The sequence below is a fragment of the Camelina sativa genome, chromosome 10, assembly GCF_000633955.1.
Source record: "Camelina sativa cultivar DH55 chromosome 10, Cs, whole genome shotgun sequence".
NCBI classification, from domain to species: domain Eukaryota; kingdom Viridiplantae; phylum Streptophyta; class Magnoliopsida; order Brassicales; family Brassicaceae; genus Camelina; species Camelina sativa.
The window spans coordinates 1,728,879-1,742,118 of NC_025694.1; the positions used below are offsets into that span (position 1 = coordinate 1,728,879).

Consider the following 13,240-nt stretch of genomic DNA (forward strand, 5'->3'; position numbering starts at 1 on the left):
AAAAGCGGTAAAAAGCAAGGGAGGGGGGGGGAAAGTAAGCAGGCCCACATTGGGCTAACTTTTGAGGTAATTTTGTCGGACGGTAACGCATTAGAAGCCCATGGGCCATTGTTTTTTGTTTTTAACCAGAGATTGACTGATCATTCAAAAGTCAGCGCGTAAGAATCACGCCCACTTTCTTCTATCAGTCCCCCCACCTCCTTGCTTCTCTCTAATAAGCTTGCTGCAAAGGAGAGACGAATATGTTCTCTTCCCTTCGCTTCTTTTTGGCTTTCATTTTCATGGAAATTTCTCTTTCTTTTCTCTTTAGTGTTATTACAAAACAAAACCCACTCCACATTCTTTTTGAATATACTTTTTTCCTTATTGTGATTTTTTTATGAAACTTGGTCAATAAAACCTTTAATTTAATTACAAGTATAATGACTACAACAATGGTCTTATTAAAAAAAAAACAATCAAACTAATCCCTTAATACTTTTAGCTGATTGAAAGCAAACTTAATTTGAATTATTGAATAATCTGAAAATATCTTAACAAAGATCGACTAGTTTTATTGTTTCTTTTCCGCAAAAAGATCGTCTAGTTTTATAAATCTCGTGTGGGAAAAAGCTTTTCCTCCTCTCATTGAGACATTATTCATCCTTTAATATCGTGGAGTAAAAGGTTCCTCTCACCCTTAATACATTCATTCAGCTTTTCCTTGACATTAATTCAACAACTTTTCTTTTCTCTTGCATAAAATTGTCTTTTTTAAACTTTCTCTGTGTTATTATTGTAGATTTTTTGCGTTATAGCGGCTTAATTTACACACTAATCTACTAAAGTTCTTTTCGTGGCAGTTTTTTATTTTTTAAAATGTTTATTATACTAATGAGTAAGCAATTAAGTCCACATTTTTGTTACTTTACATATGTTTTACAAAAAAAAAAAAAAAATCAGAGAAATAATCAAGTTTAATATTCCACAATGTGAAAGCCTGCATGCAATGGGATCCACTTGTATCCTAATCTCATGCTTAACAAACAACAATTATTCAGTTTTTTTTCCCACAATCAGACATATAAAACCCCATAATATTATACAGTAGCTATAAGATTTCGAACGTTTGAATGTAATACAATCCGTGAATGATGATTATGCATATATTACAATATCGCGTACCTAGATACCTAAATCTTGCCGTCAAAACAGATACCTACATCTACATGAATTTTTTAGCAAAAAAGAGTTGAATATTTCGTCTGGTAATTAATACAAGTTTCTGTTTATTAACACACGTGATTGTAAAAGTTTTAAAACAAACGAATGACGATCATATCTTATATTCCCACTCTGACAATATTCTTTTACCGATCGACCAATGGGTCCTCTCGTTACCAAAACTGTCCCAACGCCAAAGGTTTCCTTCTTGTTATTCGTTTCTGTATTGCAGGTAATTTTATAATATCTGCTATACTTAATTTACAGTAAGTATAATGTCTCATCATTAATAAAGACAGAACACGAAAATTTGAGCACGTAATACTCGACATAATCACGGTGTTTGAAGGTGAAACGTTTGTATGTTTTATTTTTTCTCCGACTATCAAAAACAGTCTACTGATATATCATATCCAACCTTTTGATTAATATGTCCAAATTCAATAGAAAAGGATTGAAGTACTAAACTAGTATTTTTGTACAACCATGCATGGTAATAATATTTGTTTTCTTTTTCTTTTTTTTGTAGAAAAATATTGTTGCGTATCGTCTTGGGAGATTATTTCTCAATCCCACTACCCCAAAGAAAAAAGAAAAAAAAATCCTTATTAATATAAAGGTCACATACTTAGGAAGTAAGGAAAGGAAAGGAAGGAGAGGCCGATGATAGACGACACAGACGCTTCTTCCCTCATTCAAAAGCGAGAAGCTTCATCCTCACAAAAGCAAAATCAATTTTTAGTAGATTCTTATTTCATGTCATTCACAATAAAATAAAATAAAATTTAAAGATCGTTTCTCCATTAAAATATGTCATTCACATGATATGAAAATATAACTTTTAACGTAGTACCGGAGAAAATGTTTAATTTCCTGTTGATAGCTATCAAAACGTGAAAATAAAGGCAATACTATAAATCAACTATCAATGATAGATTGTTAATTATATTAACCACCTTTTTATCTTAATTTGATCACATGTTTTATTTTTTACAACTTATCCATGCATACCACTGGAATTTGATCTGAAAATTTTGTAGACCGGTTGTAGTTACACAATGTATCATATAGAGACAGTTGATAGAAAATATAAGTATGTGTATTAAAAGTAAACTCATGTGCGTATTAAACTAATTGGTAAGCCTCGTAATGGAGTAGAATTTTTTTTTTTTTTTTTTTTTTTTTTNTTTCAAATGTAAACATTTATATTTTAACTCAGCTACTTCTGAAAGCGTCCTTCCGTCTCAATGCCCAGCAATCCATCCAATGCAGTTTTAAAAACAAAATCTACTATATGTATTTTCAATACTGTGAACATAGCTGGTGGTAGGGAAAAATAAAATAAAATTAGCGTCATATTCAATTAAAAATTCGGTTAAAAAAATATATTACTATATAGTCAATAATGTACCGACAAAAAAAATGAAAGAAAAAATAAATGGAGGATGTTCTATTGCAACACATTGAGTAGTCACAACTCACAACTCACAACTCACAACATGCCTTGGAGACTCTTCCCCATCAAGAATATATTACTTTACACGTTTTTAACATATTAATTTACCTCCTTTTGTTATTATTGTCTTTTAGTAAAATAATATTATTCATAATACAAACATACTTTTAATCTTTGTACGGGATCATTTATTTGTTTGATATATCGTTTACTAATTTCTTTAAAATATACAATCATGCACATCTTTTTTCTTGTTACACATATTTTTACGATCATACATATTTATATTTACAACAAATTATTGTTGTCTAACGTACCAACAAGTATGTTCTGTTACTTGTGAAGATGATAAATTGTTCTTAGAAACAAAACACTGTGCTATCAACTTAATTATTTTCCATCACTTTTGTTTTTCTTGACGTCCATTATATACTTTCCATCATTTGATTCTAGGGTCATTCATTTTATCGAATAAATAAAAGAACATATAAATCCACCATAGGATAAATCTGAATTAATTCGTTTGTACACATGTGTTGATGTGTATAGTCTTTTGTCTAACAAAACTCCAAAACCCCTATGTTACTATATATGTGTTTCTCATGGTGTTGACGGACATATATATCACTATTCCATCTTAGTTACGTTATAGCCAGCAACAATTTTTTTTGTACGTAAGTACGTATTTGGCGTGATTCGGTGATTGTCTAGCGTAACTCTTTCAGTACGTAGAGCCAAACATGTGAACTGTTTATGACCATATAAGGTATATATATGTGATAAGCCTGAGACTTGACACTTGAGATAAAAAAATTTTCTTGTCCACGAGCCAACAATTAACCAAACACAGTCACGAGTCACATACGTTCTCAACTTCACTTCCATGCATCGAATATCACTCATAAAGTCAAACACAAATCATAATTCCTAAATCAATTAGCATCATAGGCAGTCTTTAATGTTCACACGTTACCAAACTTGTTTGATTCTATTTTTATTTTTTGGTATTTCCATTTTTGGGATGTTACGTGTAAACTTCGGTGAACCGATCACTCTTATATGGTTTTTAGATTCGCCTGTATGTAGCTCATATTTAGACCCTGTCAAACGAATAATATTAACTTATATCATTCATTATTACTATATTTAGGTTAAGATAATTAGACAACTAATGATCATGGGAAAAATCAACTTCTATACAGAATCCAATCACCCAAAAGTATGATTAAAACGAGAATCTCAGTTCTCACACATACAAGTTGGTTGGGGGCACTCACAGTCACACATACGTAGATTGGCCCAAACACTGAATAATCGGGCGGGCCTGACATTTTTTTTTGCCCTTGATGCACAAATACAGACAACAAACTATTTTGCAAGTCTCCTTCAAACAAGTAACGGGCTAAAATTCAATAGTTTGAGTTTCGAGATAAGGCAACTTAATGAAATTAAAATGTGAAACAGTTGCATGTAATTGTAAATACACATCTATTAGAAAGATAAGCATTATTGATAATGCTATCTCTATGCATATCTCAATACCGTAACGATAAAAACTAGATATGCACTGCCATCACACTTAAAACCGTGTCATTTAATTGGACTAACGCGCGATGGAAACTATGCATCTCTGTTGTTCATATATATATTCTCTTCAGTCTTCACAACATTATCATCAACAACACTTCTTATCTTTCAAATTCAAACTTTGTATTTTAGCGGCAATTTGTTCTTGGTAAGATCGAACCATGCACTTGTCAACGTAAAGCAAGCACGTGTCCAACAATTAAGCCACGTGGTCATTGTATCTCTTTTATGGTTCCTATATTATACGATTTTAATTCGCTTTTGCATTGAATAACAAAAAAAAGACAGAGCACACAATGACTAAATTTACGGTATTGCCACTCTCTGTTCTTCTCGTTCTCTTGTTCCTCTGCACTCAGTCGTCCGCTAAGTCGGAAGAGTCTGACGAAAACGACGTCCCTGTGCCGTCATGTTGCGGGTTTTCGTCGCCTCTACTCGTTAAAAAAGATCAATGGAAACCAATCTTTACATCGAAGTTCGGACAGATCTCAACCGTCCAAATCGGAGATGGATGCGGTGGGATGGGTCCGTACAAAATACATTCCATAACTTTGGAGCCAAACATGCTTCTGCTCCCTCTTCTTCTTCATTCTGATATGGTCTTCTTCGTTGACTCTGGTACATCAACTAATTTCAATGTCATGTATTTTGTTTGGTTCGGTTGACGCTGGTTAAATAAGAATCGGTTTATTTTCTCTGGTTTTGTTTATGGATCAGTTTCGGTTAAGGTTAAACTTTGATTGCGGACCTGTGGTGATTTTATTGTATAGGAAGTGGGATACTGAATTGGGTGGAGGAGGAAGCGAGGAGTTCCGAGATAAGACGAGGGGATGTTTACAGGCTACGTCCCGGTTCGGTTTTCTATTTACAGAGCGAACCGGTTGATGTCTTCCTTGGAACCAAACTTAGGCTTTACGCAATCTTCTCCAACAACGAGGAGTGTTTACATGTGAGTATGATATGATTTATTTCTTTTTCATTTTCTTGACTTATTAATTTCTTCTCATTGTTTATTCTTCAATGGATGCAGGATCCTTGCTTTGGTGCGTATTCGAGTATTACAGAACTCTTGTTTGGTTTTGATGAGACAATTCTCCAGTCAGCTTTTGGGGTATTGCATTTATCTTGTTTCCCAAGTTACTCTTGTAGATGATCAAGTGATTGATTAAAGTCGATGATTTTGATTAGGTGCCTGAGGAGATTATAGGGCTGATGAGGAACCGGACGAAGCCACCATTGATCGTGAGTGATATGCCGTGCTCACCACCATGTGTGCCCAACACATGGCAGCTGCAGCCGCGATTACTCAAACTCTTTGCTGGAAGCGTTGACTCAGTAGAAAACAAGAAGAAGAAAGAGAAGAAAGAGAAAGTGAAGAAAGCAAAAACATTTAATGTTTTTGAATCCGAACCAGATTTCGAGAGCCCCAACGGTCGTACTATAACAATTAACAGAAAAGATTTGAAAGTTTTGAAAGGCTCAATGGTTGGAGTTTCCATGGTGAATCTAACTCAAGCGTCAATGATGGGACCGCACTGGAATCCATGGGCTTGCGAGATTTCAATTGTGTTGAAAGGAGCAGGAATGGTTAGGGTGCTTAGGTCTTCGATTTCAAGGGGCTCATCATCATCTGATGATCAGTGTAAGAACGTGAGGTTTAAGGTAGAGGAAGGAGATATTTTTGCTGTTCCAAGGTTACATCCAATGGCGCAAATGTCTTTCAACAATGACTCGTTAGTGTTCATTGGGTTTACAACTTCAGCTAAGAATAACAAGCCACAGTTTTTATCCGGGAAGAGCTCGGCTTTGCGGATGCTTGACCGGCAAGTATTGGCTGCTTCGTTTAACGTGAGTAGTGTGACGATTGATGGATTGTTTGAAGCTCAGAAGGAAGCGGTTGTGTTGGAGTGTCCTTCTTGTGCAGAAGGAGAAGTGGAGAAGCTTAAGGTGGAGATGGAGAAGAAGAAGATGGATGATGAGAGTAAGAGAAGACGTGATGAGAGGAAGAAAGAAGAAGAAGAGGCGAAGAAGGAAGAAGAAGAGAGGAGGAAACGAGAAAAAGAAGAAGAGAAGAAGCGGTGGCCACCTCAGCCTCAGCAACCATCGCAAGAAGAACCTCAACTACCGATGGAGAAAGAATGGGGAGTGGCAGATGAAGAGGAAATGTAATCTGGAGAACGCCGAGAGGAAGGTTTAAATAGCCAAAAGAGTATCTTGGTTTGTTGTTAATGGTTATAACTTGTTCAGACGTCTCTTTTCTTTTTTCTTTTTCCTCTTATCCTGTTTATTTGTGTATCTCTTGTATTGTTTTTGTTGTTGCCATGTCTTCAGGTTGTATATTGTATTATGTTTTGTTTAAATCTTTGTAGATGGGGAATGTGAAATAATTAAAAGATTTCCGAGACATTTGTTGAGTGGCTGACGTTTACTTCAAGTTATTGATAACTCTTTCGTTTATTACATTTGTTTAGTTCTGTTCTTGTCGTTGTTTTACAAATGTACTTGCTGTAACTAGCAGCTAAACTCTCAAAACTGGGTCTATTTATCTTAAACACGGATCGGGCCACATATTGGGCCTAATCAATATAGGCCGGCCTATTTTCTCATCGCAGATAAGATCATAAATGGAAATAGATAAACATGAATTGACAAAAATACCCTCCATGGCGGTCTAGTACTCTAGTCTTTTGTTATATAATAATAGAGTAATCAGAATTGCCCTAAAAATAGTTTTGGTTTCCTCTTCTTTCGAATCTCGACGGCAGAAACAAAGACGAAGCTACAAAAACTTAAATCTAAACCTTATCTCCGGTGAGAGCGTTCATTCCGGTGAAACGATGACGGACTTCGAAGATCACGAGGGAAACGGTACGGTTGCTGACGCCCTTTACGCCGAAGATAACGGAGCTCGCGGCGGCGAAATCGAGGATCAATTAGACTCGAAACCTAAGGTAATTTGTTCTCTTGTTTACCTTTAAATCTTCCAGCTTCTGTTTCTCCGAGTTTCAAATCTATGTTTCTTAGCAAATTGGATTCAATTTGGGGTCGAGTTTTTGATATAGGAATGCAAAATTGAGATTGTTAGGGTTTAGAGGTTACTTTTGTTTATCTTCTAACTCTAGAATCTATGATTGATATTAGGTTTAATTTATTCATCATTTGTTGTGTTTTTGTTTAGTTTCATTGATTCTTGATTTGTATCTGACGAGTTTTGTTTTTTTTTTTGGTTTGTGTAGAGGGAAACGCGTGACAATGAAAGAGAGACTTCAAGAAGTAGAGATAGAGAGAGAGAGAAGGGACGTGATAAGGACAGAGAAAGGGATTCTGAAGTCTCTGGTAGAAGCAGGGACAGAGATGGAGAGAAAGGCAAGGAGAGAAGTAGAGACAGGGACAGAGATCGCGAGCGTCATCACAGAAGTAGTCGTCACAGGGAACATAGCAGGGAGCGTACTGAAAGAAGGGAACGTGGTAGTAGGGATGATGATGACTACCGCCGAAGCCGTGATCGTGACCATGATAGGTGACTCTTCTTGAATCAAAATTTTATATTTTCCACTTTTCTATTTAATGGAAGGTACTGATTTGGCTTCTTTTTTCTTTCTTTCTTTTAGGCGTAGAGATGATCGAGGAGGTAGACGTAGCCGTCGATCTCGTTCTCGTTCAAAGGATAGGTCTGAGCGCAGATCAAGGTCACGATCTCCATCCAAAAGGTAGTAATTCGTTCCTCATTGGATTACTCTTTGAAATAATTGCTTGAATCTAAGAGAGTTTCTAACTTCAATATATATTGTTGCAGTAAGCGAGTCAGTGGATTCGATATGGCACCTCCAGCCTCTGCAATGTTAGCTTCTGGTGCTGCTGTTACAGGTATCTGTTTTATGTCTTCAATTCAGCACCTTCTCATAAACGTAGCATTCATACCTAAGGCACATAGTGGGTTTGATAAATTCTGTTTATCCTAATTAACTACAAAAAAACATAGGCTGTTTTCATACAGCCAAAAACAGAGTTTCTGGTTGTTTGGTGTTCTTTGTGTTTCTGGTTTGCTTTTCTGTTTTGGTAAGGCAACAGTGGGTGTGGGCTGGTTAGCTCTTCTTATATACAAGGACGAATTACTGCAATAATTATATGGGTATTGCTCATCCTCAGTACATATCCCTGGTTGTTAGTCTTGCAAAAATTTTCCCCATACAAGACTCAAACCTATCGTGATATCGCTATATCGCCAATAAATTTCCAGGGACGGTGAACTAGGTTTTCTCACATGTATTTTTATCATGTACTAACTTGTTTTCCTTTTTGTAGGCCAAGTTCCACCCGCTCCACCAACTCTTCCTGGGGCTGGGATGTTTCCCAACATGTTTCCCTTGCCGACTGGACAGGTCCGTGGTCTTTACCCTTTAATTTTTTGTCCTTAATTTATGTCTTTCTTTCACTAATTCTTCTATTTCCTTTTCCTGCAGCCATTTGGGGGTCTCCCTATGATGCCAATTCAGGCTATGACACAACAGGTTAACTTTAATTTTACATGGTTATATCATATATGCAAGATAATATACGTGTCTCTGTTTCTAATATTGCCTCCTTATTTACTATGTGTCTTCAGGCAACTAGGCATGCTCGTAGAGTCTATGTCGGTGGACTTTCCCCTACGGCAAATGAACAGGTTAATATCCATTTAATTTTTTGCACTTATATAATGTTCCAACAACTGATACTAACATTGATTTATTATCCTGTAATGCAGTCTGTGGCTACTTTTTTTAGTCAAGTTATGGCTGCTGTTGGTGGAAACACTGCTGGTCCAGGTATGTAATCCTGGTGCATATACTAGTAGAGAATCCTTTGTCTGATGCTTATATTAATCGTTTTTTATTCTTCTTACTCGCAGGTGATGCAGTTGTTAATGTATATATAAACCACGAGAAGAAGTTTGCTTTTGTGGAGATGAGATCTGTTGAAGAAGCAAGTAACGCTATGTCTTTGGATGGAATTATATTTGAGGTACGTTTAATGCTTACCACACTACCAAATATTTAGTTGAGTTTTAGTACTTGTATTTCTTTGGTATATACAGTAGGTTATTCTCTGAATGCTTTTTTTTTTAATAAGATTTTTTCTTTCTCCCAGGGAGCTCCAGTGAAGGTGNGTTACTTAAGTACTAACTTGGATGTTCCATTTATAAGATTAAAAGACTGATGCTTCTCTCTTTTGCAGAGGATTATGTTACAGCCGGGTGTAATGGCAACAACTGTGGTATGTCTGACTCAAGTTGTTACTGAGGATGAGCTTAGAGATGACGAGGAGTATGAAGATATAATGGAAGACATGAGACAAGAAGGCGGAAAGTTTGGTAAGAGACCTCTTTATTGCGTAATATGGTCTAATTTGAAATATAAGATAAAAAGCATATTGATCTGTCTCTCTGTTTTCTTGGTTGTACTGTTTTACAGCCTTTTGCTATAAAGAATCAGCCCTAACATACACAGACAGGAGACTGCATAAACCTCCTAATCTAATTTTCATCAAAGGCCACTTTTTCTTAAAAAGAAAAAAACTAACTTGTTTTTGTCTCTGTGTTCTTCTCTTGTTTTCGAAATGTTTGTACTTTAACTCTTAAAATGCAGGTGCTTTGACCAATGTTGTGATTCCGCGTCCAAGCCCCAATGGTGAGCCAGTNTTTGAGGTACGTTTAATGCTTACCACACTACCAAATATTTAGTTGAGTTTTAGTACTTGTATTTCTTTGGTATATACAGTAGGTTATTCTCTGAATGCTTTTTTTTTTAATAAGATTTTTTCTTTCTCCCAGGGAGCTCCAGTGAAGGTGAGGAGACCTAGTGACTATAACCCGTCCCTAGCTGCAACTCTTGGTCCAAGCCAGCCCAGTTCCAATCTAAACTTAGCTGCTGTTGGTCTGACTCCAGGTGCTTCGGGTGGGCTTGAGGGACCAGATCGTATTTTTGTTGGTGGACTTCCATATTACTTCACCGAATCACAAGTCAGGGAGTTGTTGGAGTCCTTTGGAGCCCTAAAGGGATTTGATCTTGTAAAAGATCGAGAAACAGGAAACTCTAAAGGATACGCCTTTTGTGTATACCAAGATCTTTCTGTTACAGATATTGCGTGCGCTGCCCTAAATGGTATCAAGATGGGAGATAAGACTCTTACAGTGAGACGTGCCAACCAGGGAACAATGCAACCAAAGCCTGAACAAGAGAATGTATTACTGCATGCACAGCAGCAAATTGCTTTTCAGGTAGACTTTTGTTACTTAAGTACTAACTTGGATGTTCCATTTATAAGATTAAAAGACTGATGCTTCTCTCTTTTGCAGAGGATTATGTTACAGCCGGGTGTAATGGCAACAACTGTGGTATGTCTGACTCAAGTTGTTACTGAGGATGAGCTTAGAGATGACGAGGAGTATGAAGATATAATGGAAGACATGAGACAAGAAGGCGGAAAGTTTGGTAAGAGACCTCTTTATTGCGTAATATGGTCTAATTTGAAATATAAGATAAAAAGCATATTGATCTGTCTCTCTGTTTTCTTGGTTGTACTGTTTTACAGCCTTTTGCTATAAAGAATCAGCCCTAACATACACAGACAGGAGACTGCATAAACCTCCTAATCTAATTTTCATCAAAGGCCACTTTTTCTTAAAAAGAAAAAAACTAACTTGTTTTTGTCTCTGTGTTCTTCTCTTGTTTTCGAAATGTTTGTACTTTAACTCTTAAAATGCAGGTGCTTTGACCAATGTTGTGATTCCGCGTCCAAGCCCCAATGGTGAGCCAGTGCCAGGCCTTGGCAAGGTTTGTACCAAAACCCTTATATCTCTCTTATTCTCTGCTTCTTGTATATTTCTATTTAGTCTTAATCTGACAGTCTTGATATATTTTTGTGCAGGTGTTTTTGAAGTATCTCGATACAGATGGCTCGTCCAAGGCAAGAATCGGGATGAATGGTAGGAAATTTGGAGGAAACGAAGTCGTTGCAGTGTTTTACCCCGAAGACAAGTTTGAACAGGGTGACTATGGTGCCTGAGATGCCTTGTTGTTTGTTTGCTTTCTCTATTACTTAAATTTTCTAAGTACTTTCTTACAGTTGAAGACTCTTTTGCGTGATTGTAAGACTAAGAGATGATCGATATAGTTCGTCGGTACATTGCTTGCTATAACGTTTTTACCAAATCCAGTCTTTTGGTTTTATATTAATCTCAAAAACAATGACCAAGTTTATCGTAAATGTGACATGATGTGTTGTAAATTAATTATAGCAACACAAAAAGTTGAGTAATAATTTCTATCGGAACCATTAAGTAGTTTTGGTTCTCTCTGAAGTGCTGAATTGAAGGAAAAAAAAAAACAATTTGTAAAACCCAAAATCTCTGTGAAGCAAACTAAACCCTAAAAAGGCGTCTCCTTTATCGCCACCACTGTCCAACAACACTCATTTCTGCAAAATGGCTTCATCTCGTATCTCTCTCCGCCTTGTTCGCCGCTTTACCACAGCCGCCGCAGATGGTACGACCACCGTCGAAGCTACTGGTCCGTTTTCAGGGAAAATCACTGTCTCCAAAGCTAAGTCTACTCTTCGGAAAGAACACGATCCAGACAAAGCCCTTCAGATCTACGCAAATGTCTCAGACCACTCTGCTTCACCTGTTTCATCTCGCTACGCCCAAGAGCTCACTGTTCGTCGTCTCGCAAAGTGTAGCCGTTTCTCAGACATCGAGACCCTAATCGAATCCAGCAAAAAAGATCCCAAAATCAAAGAAGAACCTTTCTACTCTACGCTTATCAGATCTTACGGCCGAGCCTCTATGTTTAATCACGCCATGAGAGCCTACGAGCAGATGGATCAATACGGCACACCCAGATCAGCTGTTTCCTTCAACGCCTTGCTCAACGCTTGTCTCCATTCTAAGAAGTTTGATAAAGTCCCCCAACTGTTCGACGAAATTCCTCAGAGGTACAGTAAGGTCACTCCTGACAAAATCTCTTACGGTATATTGATTAAGTCATACTGTGACTCTGGTTCCCCTGAAAAAGGTATTGAGATTATGAGACAGATGCAAGGTAAAGCCATGGAAGTCACTACCATTGCTTTCACCACCATTTTGAGTTCCTTGTATAAGAAAGGTGAGCTTGAGGTTGCTGAAAACTTGTGGAACGAGATGGTTAAGAAAGGTTGCGAATTGGATAGTGCAGCTTATAATGTTCGTATCATGAGTGCTCAAAAGGAAAGCCCTGAAAGAGTTAAGGAGTTGATCGAAGAAATGAGCACTATGGGATTGAAACCTGATACCATTAGCTATAACTATCTTATGACTGCGTATTGCGAGAGAGGAATGTTGGATGAAGCTAAGAAAGTGTATGAAGGGCTTGAAGGAAACAACTGTGCTCCAAACGCAGCTACGTTTAGGACATTGATATTTCATCTGTGTTACAGCAGATTGTACGAGCAAGGCTATGCGATCTTCAAGAAGAGTGTGTATATGCACAAGATTCCTGATTTCAATACTTTGAAGCATTTGGCTGTGGGATTGGTAGCGAACAAGAAGATAGATGATGCTAAAGGGCTGATTAGAACGGTGAAGAAGAAGTTTCCTCCGAGCTTCATGAATGCGTGGAAGAAACTCGAGGAGGAACTCGGGCTGTATTCCAAAACGGATGCTTCTGCAAAAGAGGCTGCTGCTTAAATAGCTCAATAGCATTGTGGTTGAAGTCGATCTTATGTTTTCTGCTTGAGCTGTTTAAGAGTTACTGAAAACTATAATCTAGTAGTATGCAGCTTATTTATAAGCTCATCCTGCATTTTTTCTTTCCTCATAAATTAGCTTGAAGTTTTTGTTGGTGTTCAACAATATCCAGAGCTTCAGATAGTGTCATTGCTATGTTCTACACACTTGTTTCATGATGAATTTCAAGTTGATTCATTTCATGTTGTTTTTACAAAATCTTCTGTTTGCCGCTTGTTGGTATACCTAAG

At 37.0% G+C, this 13,240-nt stretch overlaps 3 protein-coding genes across 6 annotated transcripts; all 3 read left to right on the forward strand.

Moving 5' to 3' along the window:
- Nucleotides 4,497-6,650, forward strand: LOC104716467 (vicilin-like seed storage protein At4g36700). The gene is made up of 4 exons (XM_010433843.2): nt 4,497-4,864; nt 5,017-5,195; nt 5,277-5,357; nt 5,435-6,650. The coding sequence occupies exons 1-4, from the start codon at nt 4,543-4,545 to the stop codon at nt 6,413-6,415; spliced, it is 1,563 nt and encodes a 520-aa protein (XP_010432145.1). The 5' UTR covers nt 4,497-4,542; the 3' UTR covers nt 6,416-6,650.
- LOC104716468 (splicing factor U2af large subunit A) lies at nt 6,963-11,463 on the forward strand. 4 transcript variants are annotated; one of them, XR_002033609.1, is made up of 13 exons: nt 6,963-7,197; nt 7,483-7,766; nt 7,858-7,956; nt 8,043-8,113; nt 8,552-8,628; nt 8,710-8,757; nt 8,853-8,912; nt 8,994-9,054; nt 9,138-9,250; nt 10,059-10,505; nt 10,584-10,719; nt 10,820-11,061; nt 11,156-11,287. XR_002033609.1 is itself a non-coding variant. In XM_010433845.1 (13 exons), the coding sequence occupies exons 1-13, from the start codon at nt 7,084-7,086 to the stop codon at nt 11,291-11,293; spliced, it is 1,716 nt and encodes a 571-aa protein (XP_010432147.1). In that variant the 5' UTR covers nt 6,963-7,083; the 3' UTR covers nt 11,294-11,463. The 4 variants fall into 4 exon arrangements, 3 of the variants coding, with proteins under 3 accessions (XP_010432147.1, XP_010432148.1, XP_010432149.1); XM_010433845.1 differs by having other exon boundaries at nt 10,994-11,061; nt 11,156-11,463; XM_010433846.1 differs by lacking the exons at nt 6,963-7,197; nt 7,483-7,766 and having other exon boundaries at nt 8,043-8,378; nt 10,994-11,061; nt 11,156-11,463.
- On the forward strand, nt 11,585-13,192 carry LOC104716469 (pentatricopeptide repeat-containing protein At4g36680, mitochondrial-like). The gene has a single exon (XM_010433848.2). The coding sequence runs from the start codon at nt 11,712-11,714 to the stop codon at nt 12,948-12,950; it is 1,239 nt and encodes a 412-aa protein (XP_010432150.1). The 5' UTR covers nt 11,585-11,711; the 3' UTR covers nt 12,951-13,192.

Excerpts from the sequence above, each read along its gene's own strand:
- LOC104716468 (XM_010433845.1), top strand. The coding sequence starts at position 7,084 with ATGACGGACTTCGAAGATCACGAGGGAAACGGTACGGTTGCTGACGCC. Across the intron at positions 7,198-7,482 it reads AATTAGACTCGAAACCTAAG|AGGGAAACGCGTGACAATGA; the intron begins GTAATTTGTTCT and ends TGGTTTGTGTAG. Across the intron at positions 7,957-8,042 it reads TCACGATCTCCATCCAAAAG|TAAGCGAGTCAGTGGATTCG; the intron begins GTAGTAATTCGT and ends ATATTGTTGCAG.
- LOC104716469 (XM_010433848.2), top strand. The coding sequence starts at position 11,712 with ATGGCTTCATCTCGTATCTCTCTCCGCCTTGTTCGCCGCTTTACCACA.
- LOC104716467 (XM_010433843.2), top strand. The coding sequence starts at position 4,543 with ATGACTAAATTTACGGTATTGCCACTCTCTGTTCTTCTCGTTCTCTTG. Across the intron at positions 4,865-5,016 it reads GGTCTTCTTCGTTGACTCTG|GAAGTGGGATACTGAATTGG; the intron begins GTACATCAACTA and ends TTTATTGTATAG. Across the intron at positions 5,358-5,434 it reads TTCTCCAGTCAGCTTTTGGG|GTGCCTGAGGAGATTATAGG; the intron begins GTATTGCATTTA and ends GATTTTGATTAG.